The 22,661-nt window shown below is 41.5% G+C and overlaps 1 protein-coding gene across 7 annotated transcripts in view; it reads right to left on the reverse strand.

Moving 5' to 3' along the window:
* The window catches only part of cblb (Cbl proto-oncogene B, E3 ubiquitin protein ligase), an 88,397-nt gene that overhangs the window by 11,725 nt on the left and 54,011 nt on the right, over positions 1-22,661 (reverse strand). For 6 of the 7 annotated variants that reach the window (XM_062485506.1, XM_062485505.1, XM_062485504.1 and 3 more), the window contains 4 exons: positions 22,137-22,337; positions 3,812-4,000; positions 3,157-3,531; positions 842-933 (listed from right to left, as the gene is read on the reverse strand). In XM_062485506.1, the coding sequence (XP_062341490.1) occupies positions 842-933; positions 3,157-3,531; positions 3,812-4,000; positions 22,137-22,337 (857 nt within the window). The remainder of the gene's footprint in view (positions 1-841; positions 934-3,156; positions 3,532-3,811; positions 4,001-22,136; positions 22,338-22,661) is intronic. The other variant, XM_062485510.1, reaches the window with a different exon arrangement.

Genomic DNA, 22,661 nt, shown 5'->3' on the forward strand with positions numbered 1-22,661 from the left:
TATCGACTGCTTGCGGTACACATCAGACGCTGGACGATGCTGGACGCTCCTAATCTAATCTCTCTAGGCGGATAAAAGGGTTTCAGAAGCACAGAGCAGTGTCCATTCAGAGCCATTCTCGCCCCCGAGGCATCCGTATCGGGGCAAGGCCGTGTGTAGACAACTATATCATGGACATGTGTGTGTGTGTGTGTGGGGGGATAGATTTCCTGCCTTCCTAGGAGGAAGCCGAGTGGATGTTATCAATATTAAACATCTACATGTCGATTCTACATCATTCATATGGAAGGATGATGTATGGCATGGTCGATGCTGGAATATCTGGCAAACACTCCCATCCTGGAGGAGTATCCAACTCAAAAGTTTCAAATGTAGTCCTGGTGTGTGTGTGTGGCAGACGCTAGCCTTAAGGGCAACTACAAACTAACAGCTTTCGATGTGGCCTGCAGGATGGCCCGTCATATCCTGCTTCCTGTTTGGACACTTCCTGTGCGTGGGTAAATAAAAAGTTGTGCCTGTGTGTGTGTAGAGCCCCTCCAGAGCTGTGTGGTGTGACGTCATGACCACACGTGTCCAAACAAGGCTGGGGTATTTCAGTTTGGACAAGGCGCATCCTTGTCATAACAAGTCGGTGTGTAGGCAGCCTTCTGACGCAGGACTGCTCTGATGGGAGAGGGGCTCTGGTCGAGGGGCATTCCTGTCTTCCTGTGGGTCTCGTGTAGTAGTACAGACTCTATTGGTTGTGGCTAGGTGTTTGGCTGCGAGTATGTATATGTGTGTGTGTATATATATATGTGTGTGCGCGTGTATGAGTGTGTGTGTTTGTGTAGTAGAGACTCACTTGTGGCTATTGGCGAGGGCGGGTGGGGGAGTAGAATGCCTGAGAGGAGGGACATCATATTCGTCGGAGACCTGGAGGCCATTTGTGTAGGGCTGTGAACACACACACACACACAGTTATTAGAATATAACACTTTTTCAATCTGCAACTTAGTTAAGCAAGATTAATACTAACTTTAGGCTTTACTGATCAGGACACTGAATCAAATCAAATGAGACTGCCGTAACGAATGACTGACTTGCCCAACCATTATTTTTAACCAAACCGTTATCGTCCTGGGCAGAAATTGTAATTTTCCAAAGCGCAGAAACCAGTTTTAGCTGTGGTGTGAGGGAACGTGACAGGCAGATGTTTTCCATGGTAGAGATTAGGGTTAATCCCAAAGCAAAAATAATCCATAATTACTGAGCACATTGAGGCGGCGCACACACACAGATAAGCCTGCAGCCTATCTTATTTTATTTAGGCTGCAGTCCAACTTGAGTTTACTATATGGAAGATAAAGTTATGTAGTTTGGTAGTGGATATTTTCTGTGTCCACTCCTATTTTATCCATATACAATGGGTGGGTGGGGGGGGGGCTTTAGCCCTGAATGCTTTCTCAAAAGCCCCAAATCTTTAAGGTTAAAATTTGGGTTGTAATTTTTGGCAAATATATGTGTCAAACACAATATTTATATTACATTAAGTTCAAAAAACATTTTTGCGCTCAAAGCAATGCAAAGAAAATTCACTCGCATTACCTGTGGAAGTTCCAATCTAAACTCACATCAAAACTTGACTAGGTCCTAGGTTGGGGACGAGCCCCGAATACAACATCTGGTTCCGCCCCTGTTGAGCAGTCTGTGGATGAAGCTCCTGTCACCCAATCACAGACCCTCATTCACTTCTATACTGTACTCATTCAGTCATGCAGGGTTTGGGCTTCTACCTGCATGGAAGCATCCGCACTCAGCATGTTTCATCTCTCCTTCTTGCCATCTTGATTCAAAATCAAGGCCAGCTTGATCTACATTTCACACGCCTTGTACATGTCACAGAGCATGATAGGATATTAACTACTTCTGTGATCATGCAGTACACCTGTATGGAAGGTGTGATTTTTCTCCACTTGTTTATTCTGTGTTTTCTTTTAAATTGGCACCCATTAATGTATAAAAAGTGGAAAAATTACAGTAATCTACAGTAATTCTGCTAGCTTTACCAAAGTCACAACAAGACTCCTGTCATAGGGGTCAGGAAAATGCTTTCATCAACGTACGCACCCAGTCCACAACAGTCACTCTTCTAGTCCTCACTGCAGCGAATGACCAGACTGAAACAGAGCAGAATGCCAAAACTCTCCGCCAACAATAGTGTGAATTCGCCTGGTGTTGCTAAGTTACAGGTTTATTTTGTATTTTTACACTGAAAAGCATTTTCTAGGTGCACTGTAGTAGAGGACTCATGTAATGAGTACTACTGATGCTGAACGGAGAACGTCCTCCGGCGACTACACTCAACACGATCTGACTGAACATGCATTCTTGCATTCATGTGAATACAGACCGGTGGAATTGGTTGTCTTTTGTTGGACTATAACTTGGGTCCACTTGATTTACTCTCCCAAGCTCCATTCAGTCCAGAGAACACTCCTACAAAAGCCTCTACACAGCCTAAACAAGTGCACCTCAAATTGTGCTAGACCAGTGTTCCTCATTGTGCGGCTCACGAGCCTCCTGCGGCTCGCCAAGCTTTCATTTGTGGCTCGCATGGCAGTAAATAATACGGTCATTTGACTTAACGTGAAAATAGGTGGGGCAGCCATAAATCTGGCCCAATGGCTCTTTATGAGAGCACGCTGCAGTTCCATTTTCACCACGGATTTACATCGGAATGTTGTGAGGCGCTGTAGGGCTAGGGAGGGCTCAGAGACCAGCTCAACCTGGCACTTCATATGCACATTATAACAACAACGCTAGCTTAGCTACGATTATTTCCAGCTTATATATATAGTGTTATATACGAACTGAAAATTGAGTCAGTCTGTATATAAGATACGAATACAACATGAAGAAAGTAAAGGAAATGCATGCATCCGCTCATCCCAGCATTAAGGTGATCCTGCTTTTTTGTCACAAAATTTGTCTGTTAAGTCTGTTACAAATTTGACTGGTTAAATGGTAAAGAATGATACCATGCTATTTATGACTGGATGTAACTTTTGATACTTTGCAGTAAAAGTGGCTCTCCTATTGACTTTGTCCTATCATTGTGGCTCTCATGAAAAAAAGTGAAGACCACTGTGCTAGACCATAACCCTAACCCTCACTAACCCTGCTGTCAGCGAGGCTGTCCGTCCTGGTGTGTGGCCTCCCACCACCAGCCTCCATCGAGTGGCAGCTGAGGGGTTTTCCATTGAGGTGTGAAGGGGCCGGGCGGGCCAGCTGGGGCTCGGCCCCGCCCCTGTGAGGGTCAGCCAGGAGGCTGTCTCTGGGACACCAGGAGTCGTGGGGCAGCTGGGGGTCGGAGGGCAGACCTGTGATGGAGGGGGAGGAGGAGGAGGGGAGGTGGTGCGGGAGCCAGGACAGACGTCCGTCCGGCGGGATAGGGGGGGGGCGCTCAGGGGGCGGAGGGGGCGGGGGGTCCCTCTGCGGGGGGGGAGGGGCGGGCAGAGGCTTGTCCTGCTTCCGGGCCATCCCTGGAGAAGACTGAGGGGGGAGAAGAGAGAGATGTTTCGTTACATGTTGCAGCTAAACTTTCCCCCACATCTTGCTATGAAATCCTTTCTGGGCTTGTGTCTAGGGCAATCTGCTGCTGAGACAGAAACAAGCCCTTTGAGAAAACGAGAGACACGGTTTAAAAGTTGGTGTCACCCGTTTTTGTTGACAGTAATACAACTAGGCTTGGAAAAAGAACTCCCACTGTACTTCAGAAGTATCCAACTATGAGTCGTCGGACCAAAGTTCCGACCTCGCACCCACCACACACCTTGGGGGAGGCAGTAGGGCTGGGGGAGGGGGAGCGGATGACGCCCTTCTGGATGAGATCGAGGCGCGGAGGAACTGGGGGCAGGCTGAGGTGTTGGATACTCAATCCCTCGCCGTGGGTCTTCTTCCGCTGGCTCACAGGGGAGGAGTTAGGTGACATCACTGGGGAGTTCTGCCGCTCTGCGCACTGCTGATGGGAGAAACAGGGTGGAAACGTGTGTGTGAGAGAAAGAGATATCTGTACATCACACACAGGCAAACACACTGTAGTTTTGGGGGTATGTACATTTACATTTAGTCATTTAGCAGACGCTGTTATCCAGAGCGACTTACAGTGAGTACAGGGACATTCCCCCCGAGGCAAGTAGGGTGAAGTGCCTTGCCCAAGGACGCAACGTCATTTTTCACTGCTGGGGAATCGAACCGGCAACCTTCTGATTACTAGCCCGTTTCCCTAACCGCTCAGCCACCTGACTCCCCCTGTCGCTCTGGATAAGAGCGTCTGCTAAATGACTAAATGTACAGCTGGGATAATGGGATATGGGATAATGTACAGCAAAGCCAGTCAATATGTTGTGGTCTTTGCACTTAAAATCCATTATGTCTGATATTTCCTTAGCATGTCTTAAATAAACTAAGAAAACCAACAGTCCTCTTTCTCCTCTCCTGTTTCTATAGCTGAAAGCTTAAGAGGGTCTGCCACTGGGTAACCTTTTGACAGATCTTAATTTCCTGTTTCAAAGATGGAAATAGACTTTGTCCACACCGAGAGAGTGTCCCCTCCGAGTTGGTAAAGATCGGAAAGTGGCACCACACAGAGCATCTTTTTAAGCAACGCAACATGCAAGTGTACACTACATCTCAAAGCTGAGTCCCATGTCCCTGGCAGCAGTGTAAAGCCAGTTAAAGCCAGTCCCCAGACTGAACGGAAACGGGATAAACATCATCTAATTTCCTGATTTTATTTGAAGTCGTCTCCTTTCATCTTTAAATTTCAGGCTAAACTCGGATATATTCCAAATTGATGCCTGAGTGCATATGACGAAACTCTGAGTTCAAACTACTGAACTGTCCATTTAACACAAAATAAATACCCTTTCTTTATTAAGTGTTCTTGCCTTTGGCACCCCTAAAAAAACATGAATTATTGCACTAGACAATGTCGGTGTCAAAATCTTGGTCTTGGTCCGGATTGCGTTGCTTGTATCTATGCGAATGTTCCGTTTGACGGTTTAGGCATAATTTTTGGTGGAGAAAAGTTAAACTAACGGTGGCTAAATAGCTAGCCACAGTCAGAAACGTCACTAATGTCACTAAAGTCACAAACCCACACTGTAGAACATTAGTTTAGCAGCTCGCTTCTGGGAGATAGCTAGCCCTTACAAAAAAGAAGTATACTTCAAGTTTATTTTGTAAGTATACTTAGTATAAAAAGTATACTATTATCATGTTACTTAAAGTATACTAGCAGTGTAATTATTTATATACTATTTTTGTACTAAGTAAACTGAATTGGCCCACTTTTTAGGTCACTTAGTACACTTTAAAGTACACTTAGTGTATTTCAAGGTTTACTTTTGAATACTGTAAAGTAGCCTGTGTAGTGCACTTTCGGTTCATGAAGTATACTTCCTAAACAGCCTCAAAGTATTTACATTTACATTTAGTCATTTAGCAGACGCTCTTATCCAGAGCGACTTACAGTAAGTACAGGGACATTCTCCCCGAGGCAAGTAGGGTGAAGTGCCTTGCCCAAGGACACAACGTCATTTTGCACGGCCGGGAATCGAACTGGCAACCTACAGATTACTAGCCCGCTTCCCTCACCGCTCAGCCACCTGACGCCCGAGAAAGTATTGGAAAGTATACTTTCCAATACTTTTAAATGCACTTTCAATTAATGTGAGTACTTCAAGGAGTAAACTTAATAGTATACTTTTCATATTTTAGTATACTATAAGTATACTAAAATATGAATAGTACACTTTTAGTTCACTTTTTTTTTTTATTACTTAATTAATACTTTTAATTATTTTTTGTAAGGGAGCACTAGCTACCTAAAACGACAAGAAAGCTGCAGAAACGCCACAGGCAAAGTCCACGGTGATAATTATTTTCTTATTACGCCTGGGACACACTGGCTGCGAAGCGCCTGGAACATAGACTTATATTTAGTAGACACAGCTTATTTTCTCTTCAAAGATGGCGTCCCCATTCATGTCTATGAAAAGTGGCGCAGTGAGGCAAGCTAGAGCGCAATATAAATATGTTACTATTATAATGATGATGAGTGTTGCTTTACACAGGGGTGTCAAACATACCGCCTGCGGGCCGGATCTGGCCCGCCAGGGCGTCCGTCTCGGCCCGTCGGTTGTCTTTGCTAGGTTTGTAAAGGACAGAAAGACAAATCTCAAGTAACTGCTATTCCGAATCCAAATGTCTATTAAGAATATGCAGGTTTATGAGTACAAACGTTTAGTAATTTTTTTAATCGATCCAGTATTTGCTTCAGTGGCGGTTCTAGACAAATTTTACTGGGTGGGCCAAGGGGGGGCCAGTGTTTAATCAGAGGGGCACATTAAAAAACGTAAACAAATGATATTTAAACATTAAATACTTGAATTTAGCTTTACATTAAAATCATACAAACGGCTCTGGCTCTCCCTCTTCCAGCTCCCTCAATACCTTGATATGTTTCTATAACATTTTTATTTACTGGGGCAAAAAAGGCTGCAATGTCCCTTCCTCGTTTCATGATGACTAATAGAAGGAAAACGTGGGTAACACTTTAGAATAATGGTCCGTTGTTAACAAGTAGCTATGCAGGAAGTAATAGCTAGTTCTACATTAACACCGAATTTAATACTAATAACTAATATGGAACTAAGATTAACCAAGCAGTAAGTAATAGCTAATTTACGACAAAGGTAATTCCTTGGTAGGTATTTGATTATTACTAAATAAATATATCCTCATTGAGAACTACTTGTGAACTATGACCAATTAAGAAAGAATAAGCAATGAATTACTAATCACAAAAATAATGTCTAAAAAGTGAACAATTGTGTTCTTTTTACTCTTAACATGGTCATAACATTTCAGAAGCTTGTGCCTCAAATGAGTTCTTTATGGAAACCAGTTTATGAATATTAACGTTATAACACGTCCCGTCCCCCGTCCCCCGTCCCCCCGATATTTGATCATACTGATACTGTATGATTATGGGACAAGTCCTCCCCAATATTTGATCATACTGTATGATTATGCGGGCAATTTCGATGTGACTGCTATTACGTCTTTCTGCAGCTAAGAAAATATCAAATCCCGGCCGGTCCATTTTCCAAATCCAGTCGACTTGGCTTACCGAAACATATTTGTTTGAAATCCATGTCATGTTTTCCCTAAACCTATACTCTGGTGCAATGTCAATGAGTGAGTTTGGAGCGCGTAATCATTTGTCACATTTTTATGGATGGTAAATATCCAGTATTTGGCTAACATAATCTCTTAGATAACGACTAGGTGAATTTCACTAGAATTTCGAATTGTAGAATTAGTGCGAATTTCGAATAGTAGAATTAGTGCGAATTTCGAATAGTAGAATTAGTGCGAATTTCGAATAGTAGAATTAGTGCGAATTTCGAATTGTATAATTAGTGCAAATTTCGATTGCAATACAGTTTGTATGAGTGGGACTTTTTACAAGCTAGCCGACAGCTAGCCTGGCTTTACAGCTAGCAACAACTGTAGCTAGCTTTTTGGGCCACGTTCCTGTTCTCTGAATTGGGTTATCTAGCAAGTTATTTTACAGTCCTGCCATTTGTCCTTTCTTCCTTCATCATTTTCATCCCTTTGGAATTGAGTTGCTGTTGTATTTCGCAGTAGTGGCCAATTCTAGACTCATTATAGATTGAGTAGGCCTATACGTTGATTTGGGTTAGGGTTAGCCATGTACTTACTTATTACTTATTTAGCCATAATGTTTGACTCAGTTTCTCATCACAGTTTGTTGAATGTTTCATTCCAAAATACAGAATTTTTGTTTAAATGCTAGGTTTCATCATTGTGCCAAACAAAGAATGTTTCATTCAGACATATTTTACAAAATGCTTTATTCTTGCATGCCCATGTGCATTTTTGCATTATGTAGGATTTTCTTTTAAGATTTCATGGAAGTCTTCCAGTGCATATAATAAAAATTTTTTTTACCCAATCACTGCAGTTGTTTTATGTTATAGATCTTGCGAGGTAACATGTTAGTGAGGTGTTAACATGTTTTTCACTTTGAAATAATGGTATTATATAACAGATTACAGTTACTGCGGGATGACAAGGTAACGTTTGAGTAATTACCCAGCTAACACATGACGTTGCGGCAACGTTGCCAGTAAGTGCTCAGTTGGTAACCCGCGACGTTACCTTCTGGCAATGTCATGGCAACGTTGTAGCAACGTTATAAAGGGAATGTTGCCAGTTGGTCCCACGTTGCCACGACGTCGTACCTTGGTCGGCTGGTTACGTAATTTTTTGGTCCCCTGGACAACGTTGCTGCGACGTTGTACCTTGGACGGCTGGTTACGCTATTTTTAGACCCGTGGGCAACGTTGCCACGACGTTGTACCTTGGTCGGCTGGTTACGTTATTTTTTGGTCCCATGGACAACGTTGCCGCGACGTTGTACCTTGGTCGGCTGGTTACCTTATTTTTAGACCCGTGGACAACGTTGCCGCGACGTCGTACCTTGGTCGGCTGGTTACCTTATTTTTTGGTCCCGTGGACAACGTTGCCGTGACGTTGTACCTTGGTCGGCTGGATACATTAATTTTGGTACCATGGGTTAAGTTGCGGTTAAGTCGCTCTTTGGTTGCAGGACAACGGATCTCGAGTGCAATATAGTGGTTTATCCAGAGATGGAGAGATCACACTGGACTGCTCTCAGTTCTGACACTTTTGCAATGTAACCATAGTCTACATGAATTTCAATCACACACAATATTTAATGTTGCACCCAGCACGTATAAATGTAGACAATGCATGTAATTCATGTGCAGCTCAGCCCCAGCATGTCATTGGTCATCAATTTTCTCATATGCAGAAACATAGCTTTAATAAATAAAAGACTGAATTTGGAATATAATTTAGTCTTTCATTCTTTACTATAAACATGTACAAAAGCAATCAATGTGTGATGTGTAACATGATTAAGCAAACATTCTTTGTATAGCACACCAAAGCTGTATGACACACAATGCAAATTTGTGCTCCAATAATTTTTGTAATACAAAATTGTTAAATGTGACCAAATATGGAAGCAAATCGTTACCAAAATTCTAACGCAAATGCATTTCCAGAAATGCATTTGCATTTTAAGAATGTGGCTGCATTATTTGACTCATAAATTAAATTAGTAATCAATCATCCTATTTGCATTTTAATTTTCTTCAAGAGTGCTTAATCTTTCACTTAATTAAAATGAAAAAGAAATAGACATTTGAGATTTAATTTTCAAAACATGCCCCAGCAAATAGATACCAAAATTCAATTTGAAATGTAAAATTTGAAAATTAAAATGCATTTCCAGAAATGCATTTTCATTTTAAGAACGTGGCTGCAAAATCGTGACCACAATTCAAATTCAAATGCATTTCCAGAAATGCATTTTCATTTACAAGAACATGGCTGCAAAATCGTGACCACAATTCAAATTCAAATGCATTTCCAGAAATGCATTTTCATTTTAAGAACGTGGCTGCAAAATCGTGACCACAATTCAAATTCAAATGCATTTCCAGAAATGCATTTTCATTTTAAGAACGTGGCTGCAAAATCGTGACCACAATTCAAATGCATTTCCAGAAATGCATTTTCATTTTAAGAACGTGGCTGCAAAATCGTGACCACAATTCAAATTCAAATGCATTTGCAGAAATGCAAAATGAACAAAAAAGCATTCTGAGCGGCAGAGTGACGTCAGTAGCCGCTCTTCTTCAGCTCCCTGCTGACCGAGCTACCGATCTTGTTCGGTAGGGGGCGGTGTGCACATCTGCATTGCATTACATTGCAAATGTGCCGGGAAATTTACATTTACATTTAGTCATTTAGCAGACGCTCTTATCCAGAGCGACTTACAGTGGTACAGGGACATTCCCCCGAGGCAAGTAGGGTGAAGTGCCTTGCCCAAGGACACAACGTCATTTTGCAGAGCCGGGAATCGAACTGGTAACCTTTAGATTACTAGCCCGACTCCCTAACCGCTCAGCCACCTGACTCCCAATTGATTAATTGATTAAATTACCGGGTCTTTAGAGGACGCATCACAGACTGAGCAACTTGATGTCAAACAATGACTAAAACAGTGGCAGAGCTACTATTAATGTGTAAATCTGTGACGGCAGAGTATGCAGCCAAGCTCTCTATGACTTGTTCTACTCGGTCACAGGCATCAGACTCAGATATATTATTAGATTCTACCTGCTCAGCTAATTTCCTATTTCTAAATGGTAGTCGGGAAACAGCTTGTTTCACGATTTTGGTTTTCTTATTTCAAAACGAAAATACATTGGCCGCAAAGTACACGGACCGGTAAGCGACTAAGACTTTCATTTCCAAAGACAAGTCATCACAGAATATTACAATTCTTCCTTAGCAAACCTGCCCCTCAGTCTGCCCCTGAGCAACAACTTTGCGCATGCCCATTTCAACTCATGGCTGAAACTGGGGTTTCAGAAGAGATTTTGCAGGGGTTCAACACCGTCTTGTACGCATTGGATTTCAACTGGAAATTAGCTACTTCAAAGGCGAGTTTCTTTACAGAAATAGTTTTAAATATATAAACATATTTTCAGAAATTGGATGGGGCATGCTATTACGTATATGTTTGAAATTTAGGCTATTTAGCCTGTTTATGTGCTATCAAATTCACATTGTTTACGTTAGGATTTCGCTAGCTACAGTACAGTAGAGGTTAAACCCTCCAGAAAGTTATGTTGAAATACTGAAAATGCATAGGCCGACATGTTATCAAAGTTTAGCGTCTCACAAATCACCCACAAAAGAATCAGTGAAAATAAACGTTCAGAACTGTTAAAAAACCTTGTCCCAAAATAGTTTATTTAGCCCGGAATTTTCAAAGACTGTGGAGCTAGCGTGGCTGATCACGTTTTAATCACAGTCGGTCATGGCATGCACAGCAATGGCGTCTATAAAAGTATTATGTCACTAATTTTTCCAATTTGTACATGACATCTGTTTTTGGATAAGTTTATTCGTTTTAACCTTTAGATGCGTGAGTTCTAAATATTTCCGACGCTTCCACCAGGTATTTTTCCAAAACGGCAGCTAGGTAGCTTTAATTAGCTTCCGTTACCTAGCAACCTAGCATAATACTCGTAGCAATGCTACTACCTGCTAGTGTTACTTGTTAGCCTACTAATAGTACATTTTGAAGCCATACTATAGACAAGTTTACGCGCCAAATCCCAGGGGGCCGCCATAACTCTACACAAATGCATTTCATTTCCGCCGGAAGTGGTTTGCAAAGCGTCTGCCGGTGTAAACACAGCAATGTCGATGCTAGCTTGGGATCACGGTTCTACTACTTTGACATACTTGTCGTTTGACATTTACTACTGGATAAGTTGCCAACGTCGTCGCCATACTTTTAAGTACATTTTAGAGTAGATTTATAGTTATAAAGCTTTTGCCAGTCCATCATTTTGTAGCTTTTAACATGGAGCAAAGGCAATGTCAGAAGATGACTTTAGTCGGTGATTCATTAGAACATTTGTTGTCTAGCTCTTCAATCTCTCAGCAAAATGTAGGCTAATTATTTGGCTAAAGCAGGGCTCTTCAATTAGTTTGGAGCTGGGGCCGGTTCTTGAAACTGAGGCAAAGTCAGGGGCCGGAGGATATGAGTAATCACGGTAACAAATAAAGAAATTACAACAACATACTGAAGGAGTCAATATATTATATTTTGTAAGTGCATATAACAACATATGCCCAAGAGGCCGCATAGGACCAAGGATTCAATTTTTTTTTATCATATTAACAGACAATTGGAGAAAATGCAATTAACTAACAAAAATGGAAGACTAAGGGCGGTGGGGGTCATTTTAGGGCCCTACCAACTATACATGACTTTAAATAGAACAAAATGATACATACACAAGCTACTATATGTATTTAGAGATCACGATTCTGAACAAACAACTAAACAAAATAAAATTATTTATGTGAATTGCTGAAGTCTATTTAAAATGTTTAATTAATCTGAATTATTAAAAAAAACTTGGTTTGAATGCATGATTCAACTACTCAAATACTTCACTTGTTTCATGGATGAATCAGCATTTTTGAACAAATCTCCTGAATTAACGATTCAATGACTAAATGTTCCCCAATGACAAAACATTTTTTTAAGTTATTAGGCGCGTTCGACATGGACTGACTTCATGCAGCACCCTTGAATCTGAGAATGCCATTGGCTGCTTCAAGTCCGCCGGGCTGCAGGCGGCTGCAGACGATGCCGGCGTTGCATGAAGTCGAACGCATCTAAAATACCATGGTCTGGGTGAATACTCGATTCTGATTGGCTGCAGCCAATCAGCCAAGTAGTTCCAGCAAAATTGTTCACCGTTCTAAATTATTGAGCTGGCTACGTTGTATGAGCAAAGAACATCTTTCCTTGGTATGAGCCTGTACAAAGTGTCTGAAATAAGTAACAATAACATCAGGGACGCAGTCACGCAGTCAAAAGCTCCGTTTACAATTTTGAGAAACTTTACCAAGCTAACATGTAATTACAACAATGAGTGACTTCAATATTTCTTTTAACCTATTTGGAGAATGTTCCTTTTCTGAATTTACGGTGTCAGTCAGTGTCACGTAACCGCTCATCTCACATCCCATTCGATTCACCTCGCTAGTCAACCTAGCTCTACTTCAGACATGCTGCGGCCAACACATAAAAATCTTGATTTGAGTTGGGGACAATGACATGGCTAGATTGCTGGCTAGTCTTGTTGTTAAACATACTGTCAAATTATAATTACTGTTTGGAGAATGTCAACTTTGATGCGATCATCTCACATCCATTTGCTATTCAACCCGCTACACATGCTGCGGCCGTACTGTAGCCTAGTACTAGTATATGGCCGATACCTTGTTCGTGAAAACCTTGATATTGATTTGGGGACAATGACATGGCTTGTTAGCTAGCTAGTCTTCTTGTCAAACATATTGTCAAATTATATTTACGGTTTGTCAACCGTACACAATGTTCTTGTCTATGAATCTTGCTAGCATAACTTAGCTTTCTGGCTAATAGCTCAGTCCTCCGCTGCACGTAAACGGGCGGGGCCCCCTACAGGACGGGGCCCATGGGCTGGAGCCCAGTCAAGCCCAATGGTAAGTCCGGCCCTGGTCACGAGTGAATTTTATTTATTTTTTTGTCATAGTCACGAACTGAATGAGGTTACCGGACCACACTCCGGGGGCCAGTCCAAAGCTGCTCGGGGGCCGGATTCAGCCCGCGGGCCGCCTATTGAAGAGCCCTGGTCTATAGTTTAGTTTTAATTTGAGTGTTCATCCTGATTGGGAATGTTGTTTAGTTAGATCTCTATCCAAGCTTTCCACAGCCATAGCATGAACGTTCAAGTGATCATTTGTCAGCATTGGGCCACACAACCGTAACATTATTTGCTTATAAAGTGCGGCTTTTACTCCAGTGCGGCTTATTTACTGTAAAATACGGTAAGTTGCTCTTCTTAGGGACCTGGCACCTTCCAATTACCCCCAATTAACCCCAATTGGAAGTGTGCCATGCTCTAACCACACAAACACATACAGACAGAGAAATGTTACAATAATGTAGGGGTTAGAGCTGTTTCAACTTTGGCTGAATCTAACAACGCTTACTACAGGAGAAACAGCTTACTTTTTTATACAGTAACTGAACATGACAACATTGAACACTGAGAATAGCTCAATGGGCTGGGATGGTGGCCTGCATTGTCAAAGGTCGTAGGTTCGAATCCAGCCACAATCTTTTGGCCTGTCATAATTGTAATTATCTGTTTAGTTAAACAGGATGACATCATTCTGAAATATCATGCGCAATTTCACCTTGAAATGTCAACCGTTTCTCAACCTTTGTCCCAAAGCTGACCAAAGCTAATACTCTGCCCTTTCTATTCATAAAATCTCAACAGTTGGTGTGTAGCAGAGAGGATAGGGAGACTGACTTGTAACCTTATGCTCATGAGTTCAAATCCCCCTTCTCCATGCGCCCCAATATCTCAAAAAGTCCCTGGTCATAAATTTTCTAATTTGGCACATTGATACTACATGCAAATGGGTACCCCCACACCAAATATGGGCCACATCAGACCATAGGGGGCGCCACAGGCAACGTCCAAAAGATTTTCAAAGTGATGGTATTTCCACCCCATTGCTCCAATTCTTCTGAAACTTGGTGTAGATGCCTCATTTGTCATGAGGAACAAAAAAGCCTCAAGGACCCATAAGGTCCGCCATGATGGATTTTCCTGTACTGTGATAATTTGGGAAAACCTTCAAAATCGATCTCCTCTTAAACAAAAGATCAAATTGACTTGAAATGTTGTACAGATATGTATCATTGATGTATTTAAAAACATTACTTAAGACAGTTGAATCAAATACAAAATGGCTGAAAGTGGTGTATTTATGTAACTGTCCACATTGCCTCAATATGTTTGTGTCACTAAATCACATGTTATTTAGAATGATGGTTTTTCAAACCGAATAGGCTTTAAGGTGACACCCCCCTGAAGTACCCTGCAAAGTTTAACCTTGATATGTGAAAATATGACTGAATTACAGCTGTTTGAGCTTGGACCAAATCTGACAATGCTTGCCTTAGGAGAAACGTCTTATTTCATTATCCAGTTACTGAACGTAGTAAAGTCCAGGTCTGTGAATGGCTTAATAGGCTGAGATGTTGTGCTGGTAAGCGAACGGTTGTAAGTTCAAAACCAGTCAGAGGCATCATTTTTGTCTTTCTTCTTCTTCTGACAGAACGGTTTCTAGTCTTCCGGTCAATCCTCCGGTTGTAAAACACAGCAATGTGTGTTTATTTGAGCCCATCACAACACTCCGATCATCTGTTTAGCGAGACTGTGTAAACCACTGCAAAACAAGCCAGGTTCACCACAGTAGATTTTAGATTTTTTAGTCATTTAGCAGACGCTCTTATCAGTAAGTACAGGGACATTCCCCCCGAAGCAAGTAGGGTGAAGTGCCTTGCCCAAGGACACAACGTCAATTGACACGGCAGGGAATCGAACTGGCAACCTTCAGATTACTAGCCCGACTCCCTCACCGCTCAGCCATCTGACTCCATCTGACTCTGACAGTAGCTAGCTACTGGTAGTCTGACATGGTAGTGTCAGATTCACAACCGAGTAAGCTCTAATGAAGTATATTGATTGTTCAGGTGGATCCCTTTTCTCTTGCGCAAATTCATTTCAGTAACCTAAGCCAGGACACATCGCCACTGATGCTAGGCATGATTTCAAATTCCCTTCCATCACAAGTTATGGCACCCCAAACAGCCTTATATGAGTAAGCTATTCTTTACAGCAGCAACCCAGTCATCCCGTTAGGAAAAGTACAAGACAATATGGCTATTCAGAAACTCTCAACCGTTGATGTGTAGCAGAGAGGCTGACTTGCAACCTCATGCTCTTGAGTTTGAATCTCCATTAAGCCTGTTGTCGTTGGTCAACTTGAAGTAATTTTGCTCTATTGTTGTCCAACTCTTGATCTTCTACAATGTACATTTTTATAATATTTTTCCATTTTGCGGAGGAACCCGCATCGCTGCTTGCAGCTATATTTATTTTAGTTTAGGAGCTTACAACATTTCTGTGGCAAAAAGTGCCTTGTGTGCACAAAGGGAACTCAGTGCTAGCCTATGTCACAACGTCAGCACAAGTTAGCAACGACGCATAGATACGACGTGCATAGATGTGCTAGGATGGCTATGACTGTTGCACAGCAAGTATCGTATCCGGTGGTGTAATAGCAGCATCATACGTTTTAGCAATTCAAGACTTGTACAGCAAGTAATGTGACATTAAATTAGGGATGGGCAAACCGAGGCTTTCCGAAACACAAAGACAAACTAGAGAGGGTACAATTTCTGGGGAAATTGTAGGGTGTGCTTGCGTCGGTTGCACAGGGGTCCGTTTTTGAATGACATTTTTTAAACTGATATTTCTGTAGGCTATATTTGATATAAAAATGCATACTTATTATTTATAAAGATTACATATATTTAAAAGCATTTTTTTTTGCTGCTCATTTACAACTGAAAATACGAGTGAAGTGTAGAATGAAATAGATCTTCTCATTTCCCCTGCAAAAGGTATCCTCATCGTTGAATCAAAACGAATAAATTTGGCAGACCGGTGTAAAAATTGACCTAATCTCTATGACGTAAACGTCCTTTTAAGTTTTTCCCTTCTCGTGATATTTTAAGGCATTTAGCCTACTCATATTGCATTCATTCATGAATAAAGAACCCCCTTTGAAGATTATTCTACGACGTTACCGGCAGTAGAAGATGGAATCGCGATTCAAACAGTACCATCTGCTAACTGAAAATATGCCCCCCAAAACGTAAATAAGCTTGACATTTATTTAGTGGAAAATCGCTCATTCATAAAAAGCTCACTGGTAGCGATCATTGTCAGTAACAACGCAAAATGCGATATAGCCCTGTGTGGAGAAGCTGCCCCGGTAAATTGTACTACTACGGCACAGTACTAGACTACAGTACTGCTGTGTTCGTCTTGGTAGCGATTGCGCTGGTTGAATTGGATTTAACGTTCCGTTGTACGGTTTAAACTGAAATTAATTATTTTCATGAACAGATTGACAACGTTTAGGCTGTTGCAATGAAGTTCAGGTTAGTAGTTATATAGACTTTTGATTTAAGTAAGGGGAGTGCCGAACATGTTCTGTCGCCGTTTGACTTCCTAAACAGCTGTGTAGTGTAGATGTTTTGTAGTGTGTCTCACGTAAGCTACAGCGTTGCAGTGAGCTACACTGGTTTGAAACCACAGGTAATGGTAATTTCACCAACAAATCGTTTACTAATGTCAGAATAAATCCTACAACGAAAATGTATATGTGAGGAATGTTTATTTTAACGATTGAAAACAGATAACGCTACATCATAGACCACTGTAGTATGTGTTGCCCGGGCAACACAGGCTAATGTCATGATGCTAATACTTCAGTGAAATAGTAGACTACTGTTTCCGAAAGTAGATGTACTTCCTTAATAATATCATCTTATACTGTACATTACACATGACAATTGTGTGTCATATCACAAAGTAAAATGAGTAAATAGTTATGACCCTGGCCTCTTTGCTTGTGGCGTTTCTGCAGCTGCCTTGCAGTAAAGCTATAGTTAGCCTAGCTATCCCCCAAGTTAACAGATGCAAAACGAATGTTCTGCTACAGGTAGTCACGCGTGTTTTCGTGACGTTAGTAACGTCAGTGACTGTGGCTAGCAAATTAGCCACCGTTAGCTTCACTTTTCACCACAAAAACGCAATTTCTACTTAAACCATGCAACGGAACGTAAATAAAAATACAACCAACGCAATCGCTAACAAGACGAACCTTTTGACACCGCCGTTGTGTATGTAGTCCAAATATTGACTGATCCTTAGGGGGGCGAAAATAAACAATAAATAATAATAAATATATATGTGAGATAACAAAGGTTGTGCCCTTGCCGAAGGCAAAGCACACCCAATTAAACATTTAGTCGGGCCTTTGAAACCCTCAAAACTTTTACTCGACAGTGACATCTGCTGGCAGCTACGACTATGGCATACACAACAGTGTTATAGCTAATTCCACAACGTAATTGTAATGGTCCTTGTGGTTGAACGGAATTATTGCCATCCTGCAAAGCAGATGGCGTATCGAATACGAGTTTTCATTTAACCCTCCTATTGTGTTCCGGTTAAAAGTGAACGATTTACAAGTTTTCTCCCTGAAAAAAATTAGTTAATTTATTCTGATTGCCATAAGGTTCCATGACTTTGTCCACACAGGGTATCTAAACAGCCAAACATTTATTTAACTTTTGTACACCTGTGGTGTTCCCGGTCAAAAATGACCGGTCATTTGAATGAAAGGGTAAGAGGGTAACATTTTTTTTAATATAAAATCTTGTTCTGGCACACACCCATACAACAGATGGACAACTATTACCCTCCCAGACCCAACATGCATGGTGTTTGAGTACACCTATGCACTCAGGTGGACAACATGCATGCAGGTTGTAAAAAAATAAGAAACTGAAGAAATATGGACCAATGAGAAAAAACATATTATGCTGTTAAAATACTGTGTCACATATTTTAGCATCTTTCTCAATGAAATGCGTCCCTGCCATGCATGGTTCCTGTGCTCCAACACACCTGATTCAAATGAATGGTCGTTATCAGGCTTCTGCTGAGCTAGATAACGACTCAATCATTTGAATCAAGTGTGAGAAACATCTAAAACAGGGGTCTCCAACCCTGCTCCTGGGGAGCTACCTGCCTGTAGGTTTTAGCCCCAACAATCTAGCACACATGAATCTAATAATTAGCTGGGTGATCAGGTAACTAGTGTAGAATAAAGTCAAATGAGTGTTGTTGGAGCAAAAACCAACAGACAGGTAAAAAATAAAATAAAAATTATAACAGCCCAAAAAGTTGTTGCAGATGAAGTGTTTTCAAGAACATCAAAGTTGCAGTACTAGAATAAATTGTGGTTGACTTAAAGCCAGTGACGCATGATGTCCAATTTAGTGGACAGATGATCAATTGTAATTTCCTCCCAAAATAAAAGCAATACTTAGAAGATTTTACAATAGTATTGCTCCTTAGTAGTTACTTTATGTTACCACATTTTATTTACCTACGATGGTCTACTTCTATAGAAGTATTGGCAAGATATTTATGCGCTAGCTAGTGTTTTTGAAAATCCGTCGGCCATCTTGGAATTTCGAAAATGTAGTTTTACTTAGAACAACTGGCCAATGTGTAGCAGTGTATGGGATGACGCAAAAGCGTCCACTAGAGTGTCTGATAACTGAGAGTGCCACCAAAACCCATGCATATACAAGAAACTGAGTTTTGAATAGCTGTCCACTGTAGTGACCACTATGCGTGAAAGGGTTAAGGTGACGTTTCAGTCATAGAGGTTAGGACCATTTACACCGGAAGCCCAATATCTTCGTTTGATCCAACTTTCAACTGAGGCTGATATAGCTTATCACTATTCCCTCTTGCAGGGGAAATGAAAAATCAACAGTTTCATTTTACACTTCACTTTTTGTATTTTTAATTGTAAATGAGCAGCAACAAATGTATGCTTTTAAATCTATGCAATCTTCATAAATAATAACTGCATACTTATTACAGAAATGTCAGTTGTACATTTTGAGTAGCTACACATGAAAAATCTCAGGATGTTTGATATTAGTTTAAACGTTAGGTTTGGAGGTGATATGGTAAAAAATAAAACTGTCCCAGCTGCAACCGACACAGTTACTCTAGTTACTATAATACTAGGCCTACTAATAGGCAATCAATAATTACATAATAATTAAAGAATAAAGTAACTCATAACTCACTAACCCTAACCCCGTCTGTACAGCACAAGGACCAGGCTTAGGTAAACAGTAGGGGTGGAACGGTACATGTATTCGTATTGAACCGAAACGGTACGGGCGTCACCATTCGGTGCATGAAATTACACGGAGAATACACGGTATAAAAATAAATAAAACTTGCATGCACATAAATTAATGTAATGCGGAACTACTGTTACTAGATACTGTTACTAGATACTCGTGTTATTTAGGGACACTTAATCTGTTGCCCCTCTTTAGCTCTGAAGTTCTGATTGGCGCCGCCGTGAGTCAGATATAGCTAGCAGCACTAACTGTGCGTTCACACTGCAGCGACGCGAATCGCTTGCCATCGCTCGCCTTCCCACAGTTCACCATGCTCGGGGGCGTTTCAAACAGATTAATGTAGAATGTAGTTCTCTGAAGTCACTGTTGTAGTTGTCATGGCCAAGTGTGCAGACTTAGGTTTACGTACTCGCAACATCGATCAAAATACAACTTGTATACAAAATACAAAACTGTTTAATAGACATACACGTTGACATGTGTAAAAAATGTTTTATTATATTACTCAAAGTCTCTGCTAATCTGTCGATACAATAGGGAGTTCCAGACGGGCTAGCTAGCTAGTTACCACAGAACGAAGTTACGTAATGTGACTAAACGGAATTTGAAAGTACAAGCACCAACAACTTCGGCAACCTTGCGCCATGCATCGTTTGTTTTAAATTAACGTCTCTGTACGAATACAGCTATGTATCGTACAGGACTGGGTAAGCAGCCACACAAACGATTAGTTTCTCTTCCACCTTGAAACCTAGAAAGCTGTTTACCATGGTTGCTACATTACGAGAAACAAGAAAACACTCCGACTGGCCATCGCTAGCGAAAATCGCTCCTCATTTACATAAAGTTGAGAAAATCTCAACTCGGTCGCGTTGTGTCGCTACCCACAATGCACCACGCAAGTGATTCACCTGGCTCCATAGAAAATGAATGGAAAACATATTGTCGCTCGCATCGCGTCGCTGCAGTGTGAACGCAGCGTAAGGACGAGTATCGCGAGTGGTGGCGACCCTCGAGCGAATGAGGACTTGCCGGCCTCTTTAAGATCGCAAGTTCATTCAGTTACAGTAGTACAGGCGAGAGAGTGGTGGATAAGACAAGCACTGTGCGTCGGCGTTGTTCAGCAGTTGTGGGGTATGGGAGTGGAAATACTTCTAACATGCTATGCAAGGATAAGAGCGTGTGCTAAATGACTAAAAATATCCGACGCCATCACCCAGGTGTGCCAATCACTGGAACGAGACAAAAAAAACTGCCCAACTTCTCCTCCCTACAGTGCTTAACCAGTCTTTAGAAATAGGGCCAAAAAAATCACTGATGCAATAAGTCATTTTCAATGCGCCCATATTCACTCAGAGGAACCTGGTTTGTTTTGCTTTTCCCTCCGTTGTACCGAACTCGTACTGAACCGTGATGTATGAACCGAACCGTGACTTCACTGTAACGTTCCACCCCTAGTAAACAGGAAGATCCTTATCTTATCTGAGCATGTCATTTAGTTAGCCTAAGCAGGGCCACTTCAAGATTCACACAGGCATGCACGATCTATGTAAGGGAGACAGCCAATGAAAGAATAGCCATGTGACAGTTGCATGTCTGTGTATGAACCAATAACTGTTGAGAGCGGTGTTGTTTAAATGTTCTTGCATGGAGACAGGTCGGTAGACAACTTTGGACCACCATGGCTATTTGTCTCCTTGCAGCCGGCCGCAAGTAAAAAACTTCCTTTACTTCACCGAATCTGTGCATTACTTGATAAAGAGAATTATCTAACACAGTATAGTGTTATGATACAAAAATATACCAATACCAAGTTTTGTATCACAATACTCGATACTCAATACTCGAAACAAACGATACTCGATACCTAATAGATCACAAACAGACAGTCCACAAGGGTTGATCCCACTTTTGAATTAACAGCCAAAACGACAATGATTCTACCAACAGGCCATTTCCACTTAAACGTTACTCCAGCAACCCAACTTTTTTTTTGCCAGGGGCATTATGTTAACTATAGTTTTACTTACAATGGCAGTGTGTCTTTTTTAATTGTCCGTTCTGTCTGAGCCACCTTACATGTAGCTAGGTCGTAGCTCTACTATGCTATTTAGCTAGTGGCTGTTTAAAAAAGCACCAAAATGAGACGCCAAATAACTGTAGCTTAATATATTTGTCGTTTTGGAACTCACGTTTTCTAATATGCTTGATTGTCATGCTATTTGCGATACAGTAGGGTAGGCCTGACAGCAAAGTCAGGTTAGAAGCATTTCCTCCCTTGCACAACACTGTTTTATAGCACAATTTACAAATGGGCTTCGTAATGTCTGTGGGATTGCCATCAGCGTTGGCTCTGTAGGCAAAGTAGTCCCTCAGTAGACTTCGGAAGCCTGTTTGACCTAAGTACCGAACATTGGTAAATTCTAATACCAAACCATTTTTAACCAAAAAGTATCAAAGTACAGAAATGTTGGTATACCGTGCAACACTACAGTACACCAATCCTAAATTAGTACTAGGTCTATAGAATACTACTGTATTCCTATACTGATAGCAGGAGTTTGTCCAGAAAAACCTTTCTGATGGAGGCCAGCCCGTTCATCAGCAGACAGTCCTCCCTGTCCTCGTCCTCGTCCAGGTCCATCAGGGGGGAGCTGAAATGATCCAGGAAGAAGCACTTGGCTCCCTCGTGGCGTGGGTCGAACGGGTCCACGATGATGGGCTCCGTGCCTTTGATCTCACAGCGGCAGAAAGGACAGCCCTGGCCATCAGACTCCTGCCACACACGCACAAGCACCACACACACAAGTACACTTAAGTTAACACGTTTCATGTGGCCAAATACTCACACAATAACACAAGTTGGCACACAAGAACAAGTTTAAACACACATCTCAATTGAACGTATCTATGCTGCTACAGCCTCATGTATTCACACACACACCACAGCTGCCAGTGACATTTATAACCATGATTCAAGCCCATTTTTTTGGGGTAGTATCTCATGAACATGGACATGTCACAATATTCTAGGCAGGGTAGGAAGCACTTTAAAGCCCTGGGCTCCAAACTAAAGCAATACAAGCAAGCAGTGGACAGC

Source organism: Osmerus eperlanus, chromosome 19, assembly GCF_963692335.1.
Source record: "Osmerus eperlanus chromosome 19, fOsmEpe2.1, whole genome shotgun sequence".
Lineage (NCBI taxonomy): Eukaryota > Metazoa > Chordata > Actinopteri > Osmeriformes > Osmeridae > Osmerus > Osmerus eperlanus.